The following is a 23,824-nucleotide window of genomic DNA, read 5'->3' as shown; positions in this document are numbered from 1 at the left end:
AAAGAGAAATTTTACATTTTGCAATTTTTAAAAAAATAATATGCCTCCATGAGAATTTGACTTGTAGCATAATACTTGAGTGTGAGTAGGTGGACACAAGTTTTAATGAAAGCCTCTCTTGTGCTCGCATAGAAGAAATTTGGGTGGCAGATATTATCCCCAAAATTCAAGCCAATTTCTTAGGTATCATGAACAAGGTTTAGCTAAGATTGCAAGTTAGGTTTTCATTACTTTGTAGAACAATGTGGATAGATTGGTTTGGCGGACTCATCACGAGTTCAGGGAGATGACATTGAGTCGGATGTCAAGGTGAGCTCACATGTTATTTAGGAATTATGAAGTGAAACAAGTTGAATGTAAAGAGGAAGAACCCATACTGTGAAATAATTCATAAAGTTTTAATACTTATTCTTATATTATTCAATAACAAATATTTGTGGACTATGCTTCATTAACAATTGATCCACATAAAAAATCATTACTTTTCATTTACATGTATTGCTTAATTGTTCTCAGTGTTTCATTGACGAAATCTTACGTCAACGTAATGATATGATTTTTTTTATTATTCATGTTTATATATTGTTCTTATATTGAGTTAAAAAATTAAAATAAAAAATTGTGATTAAGTTTTTTATTCTTAAAATGATTATTATTTTTGAATTGAGGGTTTCAAAGATATTTAAATTTTTTTCATAATAGATTATAATAAATGTGAAAAAAAGAAAAATAAATTATTTACTAATGGGTAATTTTGTATTTTTTTTTAAATATATGGAAATAATTTTTAAAAATTTATGAGATTGAGAAAAAATGGGGAGTGTAGAATATTTTGTAACTAAATTTCTTTTTAAGTAATATTTTGCAATGCAGTAAATATTAATAATTTCGTTTACAAACTAAATTTCCAATACTACACAACTTTTTTTTTATTCTGACAAATTTTACTAAATGCTCATTGATGGAAATCATGGAATACATCATAATAAATGGATGGTGAAATTCCATCCAATCAAGTATAATTTTCTTCTACAACAAAAACAGTAACCTCATTTTCTGTTTTCAACCATTTTTCACAACAAATTCTTCTAACAATGTCAGTGATAGTGGTGGGCCATGTAAGTGTAACGGAGGAAAAAGAGACGGCTAATCCGACGGTCAGATCTGATGTCGCAATGATCAAGCGTCACAGGGACGCGAAGCACTAGATCTCCGGGGCCATACCAATTCAACCCCCAAACGCCACTCTCTCTCTCTCTCTCTCTCTGCATTTCTCGCTTCTCTCTCCACTTCCATAACAACACAATACAATACACCACTCTATCAGAGACTAGACTTAGAAGAAGAATCTCACTCTCTATGTATATGCGGGTCATCCTTGTGTAGTATGGTTTGTATAATGTTGGTGTAGATCGAGGTTGAACATGGCGAATTTTCTAGCTCAGTTCCAGACAATCAAGAATTCCTGTGATCACCTCGTCATTGCTGGTAAAATCTCATTTCTTTACTTGATTCTACTTTTTTCTTTACTAAATTTAGCTTTTAGGTTGCAAAATTTTGAGCTTGATTTTGTTTCCCTGCTACCGATCTTAATGCGATTCGGATTATGTTTAGACATACTAGATTTGAATTGAATCCTTTGCAATTTGAAGGATCATATTCTGAGCTAAAAACTAGTTTGGGACGTTAATGGATAATTGGGATTATGGATGAGAGTGTCACTGGTTTCGCGTTTTTTTTATGTCGTTTCTAGAATATGGCAAACGAGATAAGTTTGTGCAAATGTTTTTTTTTCCTTCACAGAAATATTATATAATTTACGTGTTTTTGAGAATGTGAAGCCTGTTTAGTATTGAATTATGGAAATGCTTCAAGAATAAGTTTTTGTATTTTCTGATCATGTTTATAAAAGTAGTAACAAAGTTTGGGTTTTCCCCATCAATGTTTTGAAACTCATAGTTTTAATAATGAGTTATTTGGGATTTCACAATGAATGTAAAGTGATTTCAGTTTCATATGCCTGTCAGGCGTAATTAGTTTAAGAACCATATGGCATGGGTCCTATTTTACTTGGCGATCTACGTGTGAATCTTCTGAGGTTGTTCGTTGGTTAAATATCTTTATTCGGAACCAGGCTGGGTTAATTTTGTTTATGCTGTGAATTGTTATTGGATATTGATGGAGAGTTATTAAGTGCACTCGTACAAATCTCATTTAATCGTGTTTGTCCCAGTGAAACTTTTGCATTCTGGTTTTTCCGTTGCTTTTAGAAGATGATTGAAGAAATGTATTGGTAATGCAGTAACGATAATGGTTCTTAAAAGTCAATACTATAATTTTAATCAAACACATTGTGGTGGTGCTTTTCAGTTGAAGATGTGAGTGATTTATGGCCCACTGTGAAGACTGGTTTTGAGGAGCGTTTTCCATTGAAAAGAGCCTGCCTGAACAACAAGACCCGGAATCCTGTGTTTGTGGAGAATTTGCCTGCTGAGTTCATTTTAACAACAGATGCCAGACTTCGCAGCCGGTTTCCACAGGAGCAATATTTATTTTGGTTTCGAGAACCATATGCAACTGTTGTCCTTGTCACTTGTGAGGTAACGTGCTATGTCCTTTACCTCACCTATGTCAGCATAGTTCTGCAGGTTTATATCATTTTGTGGTTTTCTAGTGCTAGTATTATTTGAAGCAAAGAAATTGTATGTATAGATATTGGGCGTTTATTTATTTATAGGACAGTTCTTGTATTGTGTATCGTATGTTTTGTGGGGAAAAGGGGGCATTTTATGTTCAATTGTTGAGGTTACACAGACAGGTGTTATAAACATGGGAATATACTCATTTGGTACCCTGTGTTTTTACAAAATATCATTTTGGTACTTTCTGTTTTCAATAATGCTTATATGGTACCCTGTATTTTAAAATCTTACATATTTGGTACCCTAAACTCAGATTTGATAGATAAAATTTTGTCAATATAATCAAACTGTCATCAGTTATATGTAATTATGTAATTAAATTTAAATTTGTAACTTACATAATTGACAGCAGTTTGATTAAATTAACAAAATTTTATCTATCAAATCTGAGTTTAGGGTACTAAATATGTACGATTTTAAAATCCAGGGTACTATATGAGCATTATTGAAAACAGAGGGTACCAAAATGATACTTTGCAAAAATATAGGGTACCAAATAAGTATATTCCCTATAAACATTTCTAACTGTGTAAGGATGAAATTATTCGTTAAAAATAAGAACTGTCAGGGGGAAGGGGTAGGGAAAAAAAACACTCCCATGATATTGTGCACTGTCATCTATAAAAAAATTTCCCACTTACCTCTTTTTCTCTTCTGCTGATGGAGGACACAAAAAGGGAAATCTGCGAATCTTTTTTTTCAAGTCATTACTTCAACAATTTCACTTACCTTTTATTCTTCTTAGATGGTGATTTCTTTCTACATCAATGTCTGGTATTATTGTGCTAATGCAATTGATGAATTGTAGAGTGACAACTTTTTTCTATAATTAGGACCTTGATGAGTTCAAAACCATCCTGAAACCACGCCTGAAATTAATTGTCCAAAATGATGAACGGGAATGGTTTATTATTTTCGTCTCTAAGGCTCATCCAAGTAATGATCAAGCTACCAAAATGGCAAAAAAAGTATATGCTAGACTTGAAGTTGATTTTAGTTCAAAGAAAAGAGAAAGGTAAACTTGCTGGTTTCAGTTTTTGTACATTTTTAGTTGATGTCTTCTTATGTATAATTGTTATTTTTAATATGTAAATATGAAAGAGAATCCATTTGTAATGCTCTATGATACTTATTTCATACTCTCTTGATATCTTTTCTTTAGCATACCTATATCTTAATTCTTATATCAACTTTTCAGTTTCTGATTAGAAATTCTAATTTTGTTTTATTACTGTATATATATTAGGTAGAATATAAGCTCTTCTCATGTAAATATTGCTTTGATTTCTTTAGTTTATTTTAACATATGCTTTACTCAGGTGCTGCAAATATGATTTACATTCCCCTGAAGCAAATTTTTGGGAAGACTTAGAATCTAAGATTGTGGAATGTATAAGAAATACCTTGGACAAGCGTGTACAGTTTTACGAGGATGAGATACGCAAACTCAGTGAACAACGACTCATGCCAGTTTGGAACTTCTGCAACTTTTTTATTCTAAAGGTTGTTTCATCTTGGCAGTATGCAAACTATAACAATGTGATTAAAAATGCATTTATAGTGGAGAGGAAATAAGTGTATTACTGAAAGATTATTGTGGTCCTGTTTCTTGTGCAAAAGAATTATTTCTGACTTGTTCTTGTGCATAGATCTTGTTCAGAATATTCATGAATAACATTTTGTAATCACTTCTTGCATATATGAAGGCACAAGTTCCACAACCCTTTGTCTTTGTAGCCACATTATTTTCTGCCTATTCTAGATGCTTACCGTTTTTAGCTACTCGTTCTCAGGAAAGCTTGGCTTTTATATTTGAGATTGCTCATCTTCATGAAGACGCCCTACGTGAATATGACGAGTTAGAAATTTGCTATTTAGAAACAGGTACATTTGTATTTTTCTCTCACAAGATAGATGTTCTAGTTTCTGCACACATAAGAGCAATTGATGTTAAAATGTACTTGTATCCCCAGAAGGCTAGTATCATGGTCACCTGTTTAACGCTAGTTGATCTAAATGTAAATCTTTTTTTTTCAAGGAATTTAAACTAAACATTTCATAGATATTTTGAAGTAGCTCTATTTTATTATAGATGCTGTTAACTATCTTGATTTAGGGCTGATTCATTTACATGTAATGCAGTTAGTATACCTGGGAAACAAAGGGACTTTGGAGGAGTAGACCACGGTGACGATCAGGCATCATTGCTTAATCCTGGAAAAAAACCACTGACACAGATTGTCCAGGACGACTCATTTAGGGAATTTGAATTTAGACAATATCTTTTTGCTTGTCAATCAAAGGTATGTCAAGCTGAGATCTCCTATATGTAACCTATACTAAATAAGACAAGTGAGGCTGAAATAATCTATCTCATTACTTCGACCTACTTTTAAAAATTATATTGTTGATCAATATCTATTTATAAACTATCTTTCAGCATCTAAATACAGACTTGGTTTCTATGCTGTAATTTTTGTGTGTTGGATTCTACTGGTGAAATCTGCCCCCAAGCCTTTCCACTTCTGTTGGAGTTTCCCCAACCACTACTGTCTGTTTACAATCTGTATTTAAAGTTCTTCCTTTGTAATACCATGGCACCCTACTAACAAACTTCATATAGAAAATTGATGTACATAGTTACGGTACCTGATGATTCCAACTACATGCATAGCTAGGATGTAGAGCAGTATAGGAGTGTCCCAAGATTTGATTCTGCAGTATTTAAAATAATTATGGATCAACTTGATTGAGGGATCAAGCTTGTTTCCTTGTATGTATTTGATGAAATTTACCTATTTTTTTAAAAAAATTTCTTTGCCTCACGATCGGTTTCATATTTATTTGGTTTATTATTTAAATGTATGCTGAAATGATGATTTTTTTTATGCAGCTTTTGTTCAAGCTGGGTCGCCCCTTTGGGGTTGCAGCAAGGGGTTTCTCATTCATTATTAGTTTCTCGAAGGCCCTGACCCAGCATGAGGTAGTGAATTTCTTATTTTATTATTGTGTTTTCTTACCATGCTATATTGCTGACGTTATTTGAGTAATCATTTGATTTCTCTCACCTTTTTTTTCTCTCTCTCTCTTCCTGTCTTTGACATTCCTCTTCTTGGAGTTGCTCTCAGAATATTCTACCTTTTTGTATGCGTGAAGTTTGGGTAATATCTGCTTGCATGGATTTGATCAGTTCAACTGCCTCACATTATAATGAAGGAGTTGTGGCAGCTGATATAGAAAAGGAGTTCTACCGACTTCAGGGTGACCTTTATTCACTATGCAGGGTTAAGGTAACAGTTTCTTAAGCTTCACTAAGTGATGAAGTAACTCATCAGATATGATTTAATCATTTAACAATTTTCTAGTGTCTCTGAAGTAATTCAAAATCCATCAACGTAGAATTTAGTTAGATTATTTCACCTTACAGCACTGGCTTTATCAAATGACCTAATTGCTGAACTTGTGCTCTTCTAAGTGATTGTTTAACAGTAACAACAAAATATGTTGAACTTTTTTTTTTTGTTCCAAGTTTTTCGCTCCAGGGAAAGTTCTAATTTAGTTCATGATTTTTGCAGTTCATGAGACTTGCATATTTGATTGGATTTGGAACAAATATAGAAAGAAGTCCTGTCAACAGGTACAGATACAACCTTTTAAGATCAAATTGACCTTTACCTTCTTCGTACTAATTTTTAAAAGTATTTTGTGTGGATCTCTAGAAGCAAGCATGCTTATGAAATTTTTAAAAGTATTTTGTGTGGATCTCTAGAAGCAAGCATGCTTATGAAATTGAAATCAATTATTTTCATATTTGCTTTAGCCTCTTCTTTTCCTCTATACTTTGTAAATACTTATTCTTTTTATTTCTGTTTGAACAGTGCATCACTTAGTATGCTACCTTGGCCCAAACCAGCAGTATGGCCTTTACTTCCACCTGATGCGTCATCCAAAGTGTTGGCAAAAGAAAGGGTTAGTGTAATCCAGTACATACAGAATTGACACTAAAAGGACTTTTTTTGGGTGTGGGGAGTAACTATTATTTAGTTAGACTTCTATCTATTTGAACTACACAGCTATAAGAACTTATGAATGTAACCTTCTCAATTATTTCTCCTGCATCTTTTCCCATTTGACATGTAAATTCTGTGCGGCTAAATGTCAGGACAAGGGGCTTTCTATACTGTCTTTTTTAGTGATGCCTGATAAGCCAAGGTTGAGATATCTCAACTGGAACTGAACAATTTGCTAAAATTTCTTGCGGTCCTTCATTTTCATTTTGTAGATGATTCTTCAAGAAACTCCAGTAGTCAAGCACTTTGGTATTCAGAGGAAACCATTGCCTCTTGAACCTTCTTTTCTTCTACGCGAGGCTAATCGACGAAGAGCTTCTCTGTCTGTTGGAAATATGTTTGAAATGTATGATGGTCACCATAGCTTTATTGTTTGGAAATCAAAATTCAGAAAGGATAGCCATGTTATGGTGCTATCATTTTTCAAGGATGCATTAATTTTGATAAATGCTTGCCTAGTGTTTATTCTACACAATTTTTTAATCTATAAAGTTGCTATGTATTTTGGCAGATCAGGTTCAGATTCAATTTCAAAGATGTCCCCATCACATAAAGTACATACAAGTTCCATGACACGTACTAATTCTTCACCAGGAATGGACAGCTCAATTGATAGGCCTATGAGACTTGCAGAGATTTATGTTGCTGCTGAACATGCTTTGCACAATACTATTTCCAATACTGAGTTATGGAAGTCCTTCTCATCAGTAGAAGATTTTGAGGTATGGATTGGGGCTTCAAACACAGTCAGGCACTTGCTTAATAAGATAAATCATACCTACTTCTGAATTTTTTCAGTTATGTCATTCCTACTTCATGAAATTATTGTAGAAGATTTAGGTGGTACGGTTTTAAGGCTTCTAAAGCAGTCAAGCACTTGCTTATTAGATAATCCATATCCTGTGGTGCTTCTGAATTTGTTTAGCTGTCATTTTACTTTACGACATTATGGCTTCTTGTAGAATCTTATTTGTTTATATAATTGATAAATTTATTCTCTTAATGCTTAGTTTTCCTCTAAAATGTTATCACCCAAAAGTGTGGAATTTTTTTTTTGGGTGTCGGAGCTCTGGTGTCTCTCTCTCCCTCTCTCTGTTGTGCACATGCATTGGCTTTCTTTTCTAAATATAAATTCTTGTTCTGCAGCAAAAGTACTTGGAGCTAACAAAGGGTGCTGCAGACAATTACCATCGTTCCTGGTGGAAAAGACATGGAGTTGTTCTTGATGGTGAAATAGCAGCTGTTTGCTTTAAGCATGGGAACTTTGATCTAGCTGCAAAATCATATGAGAAGGTTTGCGCCCTTTATGCTGGTGAAGGATGGCAGGATCTGTTAGCAGAAGTCCTGCCTAATTTAGCAGAGTGTCAAAAGATACTCGATGACCAAGCTGGTTACCTATCATCTTGTGTGAGATTACTTTCACTAGATAAAAGCTTGTTTTTAACCAAAGAACGCCAAGCATTTCAGTCAGAGGTTGTTTGTCTTGCACATATTGAAATGAAACAACCCGTGCATCTAGATGTATCTTCACTGATTACATTCTCCGGGAATCCTGGTCCTCCAATAGAATTATGTGATGGGGATCCTGGCATTCTCTCTGTAACAGTTTGGAGTGGCTTTCCTGAAGATATAACTCTTGACTCACTTAGTTTGACATTAATGGCTACTTTTAATGCTGATGAGGGTGTTAAGGTATGTTTTCTTGGACGTAATCTTATACATGTTTTACTACTATCCTTGCACTCTAAGTTGCTAAAGTTTCATTTACATTTCAGGCACTAAAAAGCTCAACTGCCACTGTGCTAAAACCTGGTCGAAACACAATTACCTTGGATTTACCACCCCAAAAGCCAGGTTCCTATGTCTTAGGGGTTCTTACTGGGCAGATTGGGCACTTAAGATTCAGATCTCATAGCTTTTCCAAGGGTGGCCCTGCAGACACTGATGATTTTTTGACTTATGAAAAGCCTACAAGACCTATCTTGAAGGTACCTAGTATATAACAAACTTGCCTGTATAGCATTTTTGTTTGTTTTTTTGTCATAAATTTTTAATCAGATGCTGCATGTGACTTGGGGATAAAGCTGAGCAGTAAGTTTCTTTCCAACTGCTAACTAGATAATGCAGGCTGTTTCAGTATCTGATTCTTCTCATTTTTTAGGTTTTCAAACCAAGACCCTTGGTTGATCTTGCTGCAGCTGTTTCATCTGCTTTGCTCATTAATGAATCACAGTGGGTTGGGATTATAGTGAGGCCCATTAGCTACTCCCTGAAAGATGCTGTACTGCATATTGATACTGGTCCTGGCCTTAGAATTGAAGAGTCACATGTAATTGAGATGGAAAGCTATGCAGATTCATCAAAGAGTTCTACAGAAAATAAAAGTGACAGTGCTTTGGAAAATGGTTCTACTGTCAATAGAGATTATGAGCAGTTGACACTCCATGACGGTAGAATAGAGTTTCCAGATTGGGCAAGCAATATGGCATCAATTTTGTGGATTCCTGTTCGTGCTATCAGTGACAAGCTGGCAAGAGGATCCTCTTCAGGTTCAGAGAGAATGATGCAATTCTTTAAGTCATTTCATATCTGTCAAGCACACACACACACATGCATAGGTAAAACTTACTATAGCATCCAGATGCTTACCTGTATCCGGTACATCATTTTTTATGAGCAGCTACTCCCCAGAGAACAAGCATTGTAGATGGCATGAGGACTATTGCCCTAAAACTTGAATTTGGAATATCTCATAACCAGACATTTGACAGGCATTGCAACTTTCATACTACTAGAATTTGATACTGATTTTTTTTGCTTAGTATAAAAGAATTTCTTTCAAATAGTAATGTATTTGCGAATTCACTTGATCTGTTCTGCAGGACTCTTGCTGTCCATTTCACTGATCCTTTCCATGTGAGCATGCGAGTTGCAGATAAATGCAACGATGGTACTTTGCTTCTGCAGGTATTCTATCTTTTGAGTTTGGAAAACTACTTCATCTATTCTTCGAACATGTAGAGGGTAACTATTATAATAGACTAATCATAATAAATCAAATAAGAGCAACAATGACTACCAATATGAATTGGAATATTGTTCAGAATCAGGTAAACGTACAATAAGCATTGCTAATTTTCTAGCATCCTCCAGACAGGTGCCTTTTGTTAGTTATCTATTTTGAGAACGATCACCTGGTTTGGTGTTCAGGACATTAGCTGTACATCCTTCAAGAGTTATATCATTAGGTATAATATATGCATGCATAAGGAAGATGAAAACTACTGTATTATGACTCTGCAAAGTGTAAGATTTTGTGTACATTTGTGTCCAGACTTATACGACTTTCTTCTCAATACTCTAGATGCTTTTACGTATCCTGTGCTTGTTGATTGTGATTCATAGTTGATATTGATAACACATTTATACATACATCATCTGGTCATTGAAACGAGCTCAGCTATCAAATGATTTTTTTTATTCATTAAGTTAGGGGAGGCTAGTCCAATTTTCATTATTTAGTGATCTCTTTAGAGCTCAAAGGCCTACCTTTGCAGCTGTATAATGATTGTACTTCTTATTTGACTCTCTGGATTATTTCTCTATTCACTGAAGTCAAATTGGTTAATATGCTTCAGGTTATTTTACATTCTGAAGTGAAAGCCACAGTGACAGTCCATGATGCTTGGCTTGATCTTCAAGATGGATTTGTTCATGCTGGACAACGTGATGGGAGACCGGCTTCTGGCTTCTTTCCACTTGTCCTTTCTCCAAATTCCAGAGCAGGAATTCTGTTTATTATATGCTTAGGGAAGCCAGTAGTTGAAGGTATGGACAATCATATGACTAATATCAGCAAATATGCATCTAGATTTTTCAAAGTCTATGTAGAGCATACGATTAAGCAAGTAACTCGTTATTTATTTATTTTTAATTTTTTTCGACCCCTTTTGCTGCAGATGAAGTTAAAGCTCTACAACCAGAGAGTATACTAAATATAAAATATGGAATTTCTGGTGATAGAAATGTTGGAGCACATGCTCCTTCTGGTACAATGACTTCTGCACCAAAGGATGCTAAACCGGAATTAGTTTTCCGGAGTGCTCTTGTTCTGCAGAGGCCTGTCCTTGACCCGTGCTTAGCTGTTGGATTTCTTCCTCTTCCTGGCCTTAGAGTTGGGCAGCTTGTTACCATGAAATGGAGAGTTGAAAGGTTAAAAGATTTGCAGAATGAAGTTTCGCAGCAGTGTGTAAGTCTTGGGAGTGATAATTTTTTTTAGTAAAAATCATGATAAATCTCATCAATCTCTATATATGAATGATGAATCCTCAATTTGGAAGAAGAAAAATAAATAAAAGAATTCAACAACTTGATAGAGAGATTTTTCCAAACACAAGAATCATGCAATGTTGATAAAAATTGCTCGTGCATCAGGATGAAGTCTTATACGAAGTCAATGCAAATAAAGAAAATTGGATGATTGCTGGAAGGAAAAGAGGGCATGTATCTTTATCTGAAAAGCAAGGTTTGTTGTACAATTCAATTTTACTTTAAATCATAATCCCATATTGCTATAGCATTAGCTCAAAATGAATTGGTTTTATGTGTGCCAATATCTCTGACATTTTCACCACCATATGCACATTTAACAGGTTCGAGGCTAGAAATCTCTATATTATGTGTGCCCTTGGTGGCGGGTTATGTACGACCCCCTCAACTTGGGCTACCGGATGTTGACGAGGCAAATATAAGTTGTAATCCACCTAGTCCCCACCTTGTCTGCGTATTGCCTCCAGCTCTCAGCTCCTCCTTCTGCATACCAGCTTGATTGCTCATAGAGCCCAGTTTTTCTCCGGTGTTAATGGCGTTTCAGGATATCCTATTTTCCACTCCCTGTTCAAGCAAAGATATTCTGTTAAATTAAAGGATTAATGGCAGAGGTATAGATTTTAGTTCCTTATTTCGACAACAGAAAATGTGTAAATCCGTGTTTTCCTTTAATCCTTCTTTCTTCCTTTATTTATTTTTCTTTACCATTCGAAATTTAACAAATTTTTAGTTAAATTTAATTTTGCTGACGTTAGGTAGTTTTTCGAGTGTTAGTACCGAACGCACCACTTTTTTCCTTGTACAACTTCATTATAAAAAACTCGGCCATATTCATCATTTTTTGGTTTATTGTAAAACAAGACAATGGTTCTGCAACAATATTTAATTTGGTCACGTTATTCTATTTCCTGAGTAAGAAATTTGTAACAAGTAATTATATTTATTGTGGAGAAATCAATCAGGTTTGTCAGCAAAAATATAGGTATATTGTGAAAGTTCTAATGACAAAATGTTAATAGTAATTGAAAATAAAAAATAGGTCCTACCGAGATTTGAACTCGGGTTACTGGATTCAGAGTCCAATGTCCTGACCACTAGACCATAGGACCTTCATGTTAGAATATTATTTTTATCAATATATATTGAAAACGAAAAAGACCGATACCAATCAACATTTTTTCTACACATAAGGGTGGCATGGGATTTCCTGATTGGGAGTTTTTTTAAAAAATAAAATAAAATCAAATGAATATATGGTTTTAGTTATTAATCTTTTTTTTAAAAAAAATTATTTTTGATAAATTTATTTCGCTATTTGTATTTTGTTTTAAGTTATTATGTGCTTATAATTTATATATTTAGTTTTCAAATTTGTTTATAAAAAAAATGATGATAATGTAATTTTTGGATACATCTTTCCTTTTGGGAATTCTGTTGATACTTATAAAAACAAAATAAGTTTCCAAAGTCAACTTAAAGAAAGAAAAAAATCTAACTTTATGTTAAAATGATGAGCAAAATGGAAATTACACCAAATATGGTAAAATTTATGAAAGTTTGATAAATATGGTTTTTTTATATATATTTTTATAATTTTTTTTTCAATATTTTTGTAATAATTTTTTTTATATACTTTAGGGTGTGTTTGATACCCTGTATTATGTCATATTGTATCGTATAATATTATATTATGTGGTATTTTATAGCATATATTTATATCGAATTATGTTTGGTATTGACTTGTATCTACATATAAATATATAACATTTTAATAAAACTCAATACCCAACATAGTACTTTTTGACAGTAAGAACTCGTCCCAGGTGAGTTCATTGACTTTCTTGGTTTTTACCCGCATATTATCTATATATACTTTCATATTTCTTCCTATTTGATTAGCAAACATTCTATTCACCAACCTTTGATAGGTGGCACCTGCATTCTTTAACCCGAAGGGCATCACCTTATAGCAGTATAACCCTTTGTCCGTTATGAAGGAAGTGTGCTCCTCATTAGCTGGATTCATGGGTAATTTGTTATATCCTGAATAGGCATTCATGAAGCTAAGTAGCTCATAGCTGGCTGTTGCGTCAACCAATTGATCTATCATTGGGAGTGGAAAGTTGTCCTTGGGAGATGCCTTATTGAGGTTTGTGAAATCAATGCAAGTTCTCCACTTTCCATTCAGCTTTGGGACTAGTACATGGTTTGAGACCCACATTGGGTAGAGTGCTTCGTGAATGAATCCATTTGTTTTCAATTTATCTACTTCCTCTTTCAGGGCGACGTATCTTTCAGGATTAAGCGCACGCCTCTTCTGTCTCACGGGCTTCGCTTTGGGATCTATGTTCAGGTGGTGACACATGACAGAGGGATCTAACCCTATCATGTATTCATGACTCCAAGTGAATATGTCAAGATTATCCTTTAAGAAACTTTACTAACTTCTCCTTGATGTCCTCTCAAAGGTTCCTACCAACCTTCAACTTCCTTAATTGTTCTTCACTCAAAAAAATCTCTTCCAATTCCTCCACAGGTTCAGCCCTGATTTATTCGGTGACCCGAGGGTCCAATTCTTGTGGGTTTGGTTCCCCATGTATTACCATTGCCATGGGCTCTCGCGATTTGGCAGCTATCGTAAGGGAGGTGTTGTAACACTTCCTTGTTTCTCTTTATTCCCCTTTCAAGCTTGCTACTCCTCCTGGCGTGGGGAATTTAATGGACAAGTGATAAATGGATGTAACCGCTTTCAATTCTCATAGGGAAGGTCTCCCTAATACCGCATTGAATGCTGAGGCACAGTTAACTACGACGAAGTTTGACATAACAGTTGTTTGCTTGGGTTTCTCCCCCATGGTGAGGGCTAACTCGATTATTCCAAGGGTTGTATCTGTTGGGGGAGAGTGAGATAACTCCACCATAAGAAATAGAATCTACACAAAATTTGGATTGACAGAGACTTAAAAAAAATTGAGAAAGAACATGCAAACCCAAGTAGAACAATGGTGTTCTTCAACTTTGATGAAGCTTCAAAAACCCTAGGCAAGATCACCACTTTGAGCAAACCAAACACAAACCAAGGCTTATACACGTTGCAAAACACTATCCTGATACTCTATTTCCCAGCCACCATTGACGCTTGAGGCCTTCTCTTTAGGAAATGAGGATTGAGATTGAACAAGCCTTCAACTCTCAAAGTCAAGCACTTTCTTGGAGAGTTCTTGGAGAAAACTTAGAGATTCTTGGAGCTAGAGAGAGAGATTGGAGAGAGTGATCAAGTCTCCCAAAATACTATTTTTGTCTAACCAATAGAAATAGACTTGAAAAACACTTCATTTAGAGCATTTACGATATTTCACGTAATACTGCACCGCCTGCATGCAGGCGATGCATCGCCTCTTGGGTGGCGATTGGACACTTCCAAAAGTCCCAAAATTGCTCTAAATGCAACCAAACTTTTTGGGAACCCTTAGATACTATCATGTATCACTTTGGACCCAAATTTGCATTTTATAAGTGCCTACAATTGAAGCTCAAATTCACATCTTCATTATGTGAATTCTACTAAGTGTTTATACCTTGCTTGTGTTGGGGTTTTATGCCCTAATTAAAACCCAAATTCTTTGTAATCTCATTTTATTATTAATAAAAGAATAGAAATCATTTTTTGACTAAGTCAATCACTTTGCTCACATGTTTTATTTTCATGATTATTTGTTTAATATAAACTTCTATTAAATCCCGCGCATATAGCTAATCATATTTATAGTGACGTAATCATAGTGGAACATAAATATGATTATATGTTCAAAATAAGTTAGTCCTAAGATTAGTCAGTGCACAAGATTTACATTGACTTGCCAATCTACGATATGTTCTACTTACACATTGTGGTGTTATGTTCTTTCCAGAACATTAGCAAAGTAGATAAGATCGTCTGTATTTGTTACATCATACTGGAGCGATAGTGACAGTTGATAGGATAAGTAAACATACCATTATTATCTATTATAGTCATATCATATAGTTGACCATAGGTCAATTCAATCTCAATTATGAGTGGTTAGTATTCTAACTGATTGTATTATTTGAGTTCTTTGACTTGTTCGTTACCAGCTTACCCTACGGACTAGCCCATACTTACATCTTGGGAGCTCGATAGTATAATTGAGTGGGAGTGTTAATCATACATACGAACATCTATAGCTTCTGATGAAGAAGTGAAATGATGGTTTCCTTTTAGTTTGGTTCAAGGTGCTAAATGATAGAGATCTCATTTCAGTAATTAATATTAGTTTACTGAAATATCATTTACAAGGAACTAAGTGTTTTAAGGATAAAATACAATGAGAAGTAAAACAGTATTTTAGTCCCATCTCATTGTAGACCGTCTATAGAGGATTGAGTGATAATTATGGTTGTAACAATGTATAATTAATATCGCATCTATATTTGTTATAGAGCATTCTATGAATTCAAGAGTGTAATTCCGAGTCTTTAGTGGAGTCACAAGGAATTAATAAGTTAGTATATTTATTTGTTAGATTTATGATAACTTATTGGAGCTTGATTTCATAAGCCCATGGTCCCCACTGTACCTTGGATAAAATCATCTAGATAGTCTCAATTAATTGATTTAATTATCAATTATAATTATCAAAGTTGACCAGGTTAATTTTGGATAGTTTCACAGAGTTATGCAATTTAGAGAAGAAAAGAGAACTTATGACAAATTTATTAATTAAGATAAATTGGTATCTAAATTTATAAATAAGTTTAAATCAAGGTTCAAATTATAAATAATTAATTTGATAAATGATTTGAATAATTATTTAATTAATTAAATCAATAGAAAATAATACATGCATTGATTTTAAGTCCAATGGACTTATAATCAAATGAGAAATTTCATGGGCCTAAAGCCTATGAAAATTTCGACCTAGGGCTGTTAATTGGCCATTATTTTATTGATTTTGTAATTAAATAAATGACATAATTGAGTCTATAAAAGGAATGTTAAGAGAGAAGTCAAAACAGAAGTTCAGATTTCTGAAACACAAGTTTCTGATAAGTTTTAGATTCTCTCTAAACACAAGTCATTTTCTAAGCCTCTTATTATTCTTTTATCTTCTTCTCTCTGTATCTATCTCATGTGTTGAGAATTGTACACTCTAGTCTAGGTGATTCTAAGGATACTTTGGAAGACTGTGAAGATTATAGAAGATCGGTTCAGTTTCTTGGTAATACTCTGCGACATAAAGGATAAGGGTTAAAGAAACTGAAGGAAGGACTCATTTATTCCGCTGTGTATACTGTAAGTATTCTTATCATTGTTTCTCTTTAAATTCAATTTTAGAAATATGTTCTAGGTTATCTCATATTAATTTGTTTAATATTAGATCTACATGAAAATAAATAAAGATTCTGTATGAGTTTTCCCAACAACTGGTATCAGAGCCTTTGGTAATCTTTATTTTCATGCATGAATATGTTAAAAATTAGATTATTTGATGTGTTTGAATAATTGGATGGTTTTCATGTTTTTATGAAGCATATTGATTTTATGTGATTATTAGAAATTTTTAGGTTATTTTGTTGTGTTTTGTATGCTATTAATTTTTATATATGCTTTATTTTGTGTAAAACATGTTAAAAATTAATTAGAAAATGATTTTGGTTTGAAAAATTGCTAAAAAATTTTTTTTGGAAATTTTTTCCTCTGGCTACCATGCGCGCGAGCTCGCGCGCGCACACGCCCGTGTCTCCTCACCCGCGCGCACACCTCCTCGGCCGCCAGTGCACCCTCGCGCGCGCGCCCTTTTCAGCTAGACCATTCGATGAACAGTACCCGAAACAGGTACAGTTCATCCATAATTTTAATTTTTTTTAAATTAAAGAAAATAAAATTGTGAAAATGAATTATTTATAATCAAAGCCAAAAATATCAAATTTATTTTTGCATTTAAAAATATTTTTTAAAATAAGATATATTTGTTAGTTGAGATTTAAATAATTAGATATTTTCTACAAATATTCAAATTCAAATTTAAAAATAGACTAACAAATTAATTTTAAATATTTTAATATATTAAAATATTAGAATTAAGATATCAGATATTTAAGATATTTTCTTTTAAATTCTTGATATTTTATTAAATCTTTATTTGAAAATATAAATATCTGTTTATTCTATAGTTTTTAATATTTAAATTATTTGAAATTTGTTAGTTAGATATTTTTATGGATATTTGAATTTGTTTAACTGTTTTAAGATATTTTAGGGTTGTTATAACTATTAATATTTTATTTATTTTTAAAATGGTTAAAATATTTGCACATAGTTGTAATAACACAAGATATTTTTGAAAAATAGTTAAGATATTGATTTTAAAATTTAAAATTAGTTAAATTTTGAAAAATATCATTTTTTTCAACCAATTAATCAAATATTTTTTTAATAAATGGGATTTAAATTAACTTTGGTTAATTGTTGATAAATCCTATTTAAATTAAATTAATATTTTTCAAATTAACCTAAACCAAGTTGATTGTTGATACTCATATAGTAACATGATTAGGCTCATCCAATTATAACATGTCTGTTTGCACTATATGTGTTATTTTTGCAATTGAGCTTAGATACATATAGTGGCCTATATGTTTGTTAGATATATGGTTTTTGCCAAATAAAATATTCATAAAATGATAGGTTTTATTTGGGCCCATTAGAAAATGTAAAGTTTAAATTCCTCTCTTGTGGGTAATTCCACTTGTGAATGCTCATTTGCTTTGCATGACTATAGTGGGCCTAATCAATTAACAACAATTAATAAAACGAATGTTTAAATTCTTGTCTTTTGGACCTTGTATGGAAGATTGGGGGCATTAGTAGTGGGAACGACATATTGGACCCAGTCCTCCTCCATACAAGCCCAATTGTTAAGGCCTATTTACCTGAGTTGGACTTAATTGTATATGTTCATTATATTAGTTAAACCTAAATATTGATTAGCAGCAAATTAATTCTAAATTAATTGAATTTGTTTCAATGTGACACTTTAGAATTAATAGGAAATTATAAGACTTTGGTTTTAAAAATTCTAATCTTAATTTTTTTTGAAGAACCATAGTCATTAATTTTCTAAACATAAATAATAAAAATACTATTCTTAATTTTATAATAAGCTTATTTTAAGTATTTTTATTCGATCTCCACCGTTGGTTTAACATAGTCAATAGCTTAATGGGGCCTCGAGATGCTTTGATTCGTCCTCCCTACGAAATGTGTTCATTAGTTATTTTGATAATGATAAATTTCGAAAGATAGATAATTATAGGTCAATTTCTACTAGACTCACCCCTACGGTGACTACTAGGACTAAATCTATGATTATCGAAATCGTGGGTCTAGCTCATAAAATAAGAGATTTTGTTTTCTTATTTTGATCGAATAGTAGGTTGTTAATTTGTCTGAATAGGAGTTTTATTGAGCAAATGTGATTGATTTATATTTTATTGATAATTTGTAGATTTAAGTTAAGTAGTGTCTGTGTCTACTCCCATCCTTTCTCAACTTTTGATGGAGAAACCCACTAGAGAAAACTTCCTTAATTGGAAGCAGAATATCAACATAAAGTATATTGGTGACAACCTCGAGTTTGTCATGATTGAGGAATCCCCAGAACGAGCACCGTGTCTACACGTTCGTGATGGCACCGTCAATGCTCGTGATGGAACCGTAAATGCTTGGATAGCACCGTCTCCGCACATACGTGATGACACCGTGAATGATCAAATGGCACCGTGTCCGCACGTTCGTGATCAACTCAACTATGGTTTGACGCAGCTCATGAACGAGCTTCAAATTATTGAGCCTATCATGGGTGGACCTAGTAAAGGAGGAGAAAATAAGACTACTACTGTTGCTGCTGATCCAGCTAAGACTGAAGCTAACCAAGCTTCGTCTTCAAAAGCTGGAAACAAGAGGAAAGATGGACAAAACAACAATCCCAAGTCTGCAAAGACGAGTGCACAACCAAGTGCACAGATGCCTAAGGGGAAGAACAAGAAAAACAAGGAAGGTAAATGTAAGTGTTTTCACTGCAAAGAGAAGGGGAATTGGAAACAGAATTGCCCCAAGTTTCTAGCAGCTAGAAACAATGGTAATGATTATAGTTCATTTATCTTAGAAACATGTGTTTTAGAGAATGATAAATCCGTTTGGATTATTGATTCTGGATCTACCAACCATGTTTGCAACTCTTTATAGCTTCTTAAATCGTGGGAGGAAGTGGACGAAGGCGACTTAAAGCTTAGAGTTGGGAACGGAGCGTTCGTTGTGGTCCAAGCTAGAGGAAGAGCTCGTCTGAAGTTCGGAAATAAATACTTAATTTTAAATGATGTATTTTTATTCCAGATTTTAGTAGAAATTTAATTTCATTTTCCATATTGCAATTAGAGCAATTTGTTATGACTTTCACAAGTTCTAATATATCTATTTCTTTCAATGGATCCCAATTGTGTATTGCATGTTTGGAAAACAAGCTTTATATTCTACAACCTAATGAACCCCTCGCTATTTACAATGATTTATTTATAGTAGCTAAACCTAGGACCAATAAACGTCAAAAGATCGATAATGATAATATGACGTATTTATGGCACTTGAGACTAGGTCACATTGGCTATGATAGGATTCAAAGACTTACAAAGGACGGTCCTTTGTGGGAACTCGCCTTAGGTGAATTACCTATCTGTGAATCTTGTCTAGAAGGAAAACTGACCAAGCGTGCATTCTCGTCTAAAGTCATTGTTTGTAATATTTTGATTCAAGAAGGAATCAATTTAAAACATAAAGGAGAATTTTAGAAACAAAGAGGTTTCTAGAATTAATATTCAAGGAAAATGTTTATCTTGGATATTAAACTATAAAATAGTGGGGGTGTTGACTATGGTCAAAATCACTATTTTAAAGAGGTAACTATTTTAATCAAACTATGGTTAGGAACAAAGTTTGAATAAAATAAAGAGAGTGTTTAAAGTATGCATACATGAGAAAATAAATGATTCAAATGGAATCATTTCTACATCTCAAGGGGTGGGACTTACACTCCCTAAAGAGATTCACAGTTGATGGTAACCTATCTTAATACTTGTCACCAAACTAGTATTAGGTTCAATAGGTAATAACAAGTCAATCAAGTGAATAGTAGTAGTACTCAAATTTTGTCCCATATGATATATGAGTACTAGTGTGTTACCAAAATGAGGGTTAAAACCGAAATGTTTTTTTTAATAGTTATCATTCTTGAAAAGACAAGTATTTTAGGGTAACAAAATACTGTAAGAGTTCTACCTATATAGACCTAGGGGTGGTGCCGCCCCTCATGAGAATTGGGAGTCATTCTCAAGAAAAATCTATGAATGGAATGTGCACATGACCATTAACGGTGCAAAAGCGAGACATTGAGGTCTCAAGTGAACACAGCAAATGTGTGTGTGTGTTATCAAGGGATAATGGTTCAATGCTTCGACAACCAAAATTTCAACAAACTTTGCGATAATTACACTAAGATAAAATTCAAGTCGAAAGACATTTTACTTTATGCACCAATGCAAAGGTTTCTATAGAGAGTGATTATTTAATCAAGTGAGGGAATATTATATTTTAATATAATGTTTGATTGATTAAATAAGTGTTACAAAAAGTGATTATTTAATCTAGTGGGGGAATGTTATATTATTTTATATAATATAATGTTAGATTAAATAATGTGACAAAATGTGATTTGTCACACCTTGTAACATATTATTGAGAGTCACAAAATTAGACACAAGTGTGTGCCCAAATGTGACATATTTTGGAGTTACAAATTTGTCACACCCAAATATTACCCAATAATGTGTATATTATATGTTACACATTTGAGATTGGATTTCACAAAGCCATGATGAAATATGGCTGTTGGAGACATGTTTTTAACTCCCAATAGGTGTTTGGAGGTTACAAAATCATGTGGGAAAGGATTTGGGACGTTTTAGAAAAATGACTTTTTTGTGCTGAAAATGGCCTGTGGCCGCGACCACTGACTTTCAATGGCTGCGACGTGGGGGACAGAAGCCAGTGCCCGCGGCCAGTGAGGCTGACAACCTATATGGTTTTTCAGTTTTTTTTCCAAATTGAACGGTTCTAACATCCCAAATAACTCCTAAATCTCCATTTTAATTCCATAAACATCCAATTAAACATTGGTAACAGCCATGGGGGTTGGTGGAATTTGAAATTCAAAGGGGTATCTCAAACTCTATAAATAGGAGGCTAATGCTTACTTGTAAGACACACAATTTTCCATCCACAAAGCACTTGGCTGGAAAATAACCATAGAGGCTTGATAATTCCAGAGAGCTATTTCCTTGAGAGATCCCTTAGTGCTTAGAGAATAAGGAGAAATAAGCTTTTGGACAAATGTTTTGAACCTTGTTCAAGTTGGTGATCTCCACTACTCTACACTTTGGTTGTGTGAGAGTTTGTCGCTTTTTATTGGTTTTATTTTCATTTTTTTGATCTTGTTGATCTTATTTACTTGTATTATTATTGTTTTGAGTTTGTAATCTTCTTCTTCTACATCTTTCTAGTTACTTGTATTCTGAGCAATTGAGTTGTAATATTTATTTAATCAATTACATTGTCTATTGTATTTTTTGCATAGAGTTGTATTTTGGTTTTTCCTTATTTCCATTGAGTATAAAAATATATTCTCTAACAATCAAAAGCTTATGTTCCTTTTTCAATGGAAGGAGAAACTATGGAGATCATATGAGGATCCAACTTTGAAAAGATGGTAAGATAAGGTAATGTTCTTCTTTGGTTTTCTTAGAAGATCTAATGGTTTTCATATAGTGATAGAAATGAGAAGAAGAAAAGTTTATAAATGAGGTTCATTGTTTTCTAATCTCCTTTGTTTTTTAGTGGTTAGATTAGAAGATAATATAATATCTTGAGTTTTTGTTATATGTGATTAATATGTAATAATATAGTAGATTATTAGGTAATATGTTAGCATGTTATAGAATTGTCTTATTATGTGATAATGATAAGTTATTAGAATGACAATTTTATGAGTTCTATATGACATGCATAAATATATTGATTTTGTGAATCAATAGAAATATGAAATCATATGTGTATGATACTTGTAATTTATGTTTACATATTAATAAAGAGCCATGTTAGTATGATATAAGTCATATATGTTGACAACTATGTGAAATTATATTGAAATATAATCATGCAAACATTTGTGAGATGTTAATAGGTTTTATCCAATATTATTGTTAGTATGTGATTTAGTGAATAAAAGAGAACTTTATTCATTTTGGTTAAAGATGGTGATATGTTTAAATTAATCTTAATGAAGAGATAATTTTAAACAAAAACATAAGAAATCAAAGTGTTTAAATAAATCTATGAGGGTTTGTTTTCTTTGATTTAAAGTGTTTTAAAAAATTGACATTTTCATTTTGATTTTGATGAGAAAATCAATGGATGTCAAATTGATGTTTTCAAAAGATTCTCAAAGAGACTCTTAAGAAATACACAAAAGTTGTTTAAGTGATTTTGAGATTATTTAGACAACTAAAAATGAAAATTTGTGATTATTTGTTTGAGAAATTCTCACATTACATTTGTGTTCACACTTTATTTTGTGAAATATATAAAAGAAAGCAACCACGTGAAAGTTACTTTCAAATAAGTGTTACTTGCTTTAGCAAGTAAATAAATCAAGATAAACATTGAGGTTTTATCTTGAGAGTTTATCATGTGGCATAGAGGACTCATGATGAACTTTCAGAATCATAGGTCTAGATTTATCTTGGAGGATAAATGACTTAAGAGAAATGAAGAGATTTCTATTTTATAGTGATATTTTATTATCACTATGTGAGAAATGTGGGGGTGATGCTCCAAAGTTAATCAATTTATTTTGTTGTTAATCAATTGATTAATTTGGTCATCCTATCAAATAGATGATTTAGAATACCACATTCTAAATCACATTGGCTATATGTGTATAGAACAGACAAATCTAGACATGTTTGTTGTCTAAAGTCATTGTTTGTAATATTTTGATTCAAGAAGGAATCAATTTAAAACATAAAGGAGAATTTTAGAAACAAAGAGGTTTCTAGAATTAATATTCAAGGAAAATGTTTATCTTGGATATTAAACTATAAAATAGTGGGGGTGTTGACTATAGTCAAAATCACTATTTTAAAGAGGTAACTATTTTAATCAAACTATGGCTAGCAAAAAAGTTTGAATAAAATAAAGAGAATGTTTAAAGTATGCATACATGAGAAAAGAAATGATTCAAATGGAATCATTTCTACATCTCAAGGGGTGGGACTTAGACTCCCTAAATAGATTCACGATTGATGGTAACCTATCTTAATACTGGTTACCAAACTAGTATTATGTTCAATAGGTAATAACAAGTCAATCAAGTGAATAGTAGCAATACTCAAATTTTTTCCCATCTGAGATATGAGTACCAGTGTGTTACCAAAATGAGGGTTAAAACTAAAAGGTTTTTTAATAGAACTTAATCTTGAAAAGACAAGTATTTTAGGGTAACAAAATACTGTAAGAGTTCTACCTATATAGACCTAGGGGTGGTGCCGCCCCTCATGAGAATTGGGAGTCATTCTCAAGAAAAATCTATG

At 33.0% G+C, this 23,824-nt stretch overlaps 1 protein-coding gene and 1 non-coding gene across 2 annotated transcripts; one reads left to right on the top strand and one right to left on the bottom strand.

The window, feature by feature from the left end:
* The first annotated feature begins 1,097 nt into the window (after positions 1–1,097).
* LOC133782651 (trafficking protein particle complex II-specific subunit 130 homolog) lies at positions 1,098–12,005 on the top strand. Its single transcript, XM_062221984.1, has 21 exons — positions 1,098–1,488; positions 2,371–2,600; positions 3,536–3,717; positions 4,022–4,205; positions 4,496–4,586; positions 4,845–5,005; positions 5,596–5,685; positions 5,831–5,992; positions 6,278–6,339; positions 6,581–6,671; positions 6,985–7,118; positions 7,284–7,494; positions 7,919–8,464; positions 8,548–8,760; positions 8,934–9,321; positions 9,453–9,543; positions 9,655–9,739; positions 10,411–10,600; positions 10,732–11,021; positions 11,207–11,297; positions 11,425–12,005. The coding sequence occupies exons 1-21, from the start codon at positions 1,425–1,427 to the stop codon at positions 11,598–11,600; spliced, it is 3,732 nt and encodes a 1,243-aa protein (XP_062077968.1). The 5' UTR covers positions 1,098–1,424; the 3' UTR covers positions 11,601–12,005.
* Positions 12,006–12,138: 133 nt separating this feature from the next.
* On the bottom strand, positions 12,139–12,210 carry TRNAQ-CUG (transfer RNA glutamine (anticodon CUG)). The gene has a single exon. It is a non-coding gene; the product is annotated as a tRNA-Gln (tRNA).
* Positions 12,211–23,824: the final 11,614 nt, after the last annotated feature.

Source organism: Humulus lupulus, chromosome 6 (assembly GCF_963169125.1).
Source record: "Humulus lupulus chromosome 6, drHumLupu1.1, whole genome shotgun sequence".
NCBI classification, from domain to species: Eukaryota; Viridiplantae; Streptophyta; class Magnoliopsida; order Rosales; family Cannabaceae; genus Humulus; species Humulus lupulus.
This window is presented reverse-complemented; position numbering and strand designations above follow the sequence as displayed.

Coding starts and splice junctions, on each gene's coding strand:
- LOC133782651 (XM_062221984.1), top strand. CDS start 1,425: ATGGCGAATTTTCTAGCTCAGTTCCAGACAATCAAGAATTCCTGTGAT. Junction 1,489..2,370: donor TGATCACCTCGTCATTGCTG/GTAAAATCTCAT, acceptor GGTGCTTTTCAG/TTGAAGATGTGAGTGATTTA. Junction 11,298..11,424: donor ATCTTTATCTGAAAAGCAAG/GTTTGTTGTACA, acceptor CACATTTAACAG/GTTCGAGGCTAGAAATCTCT.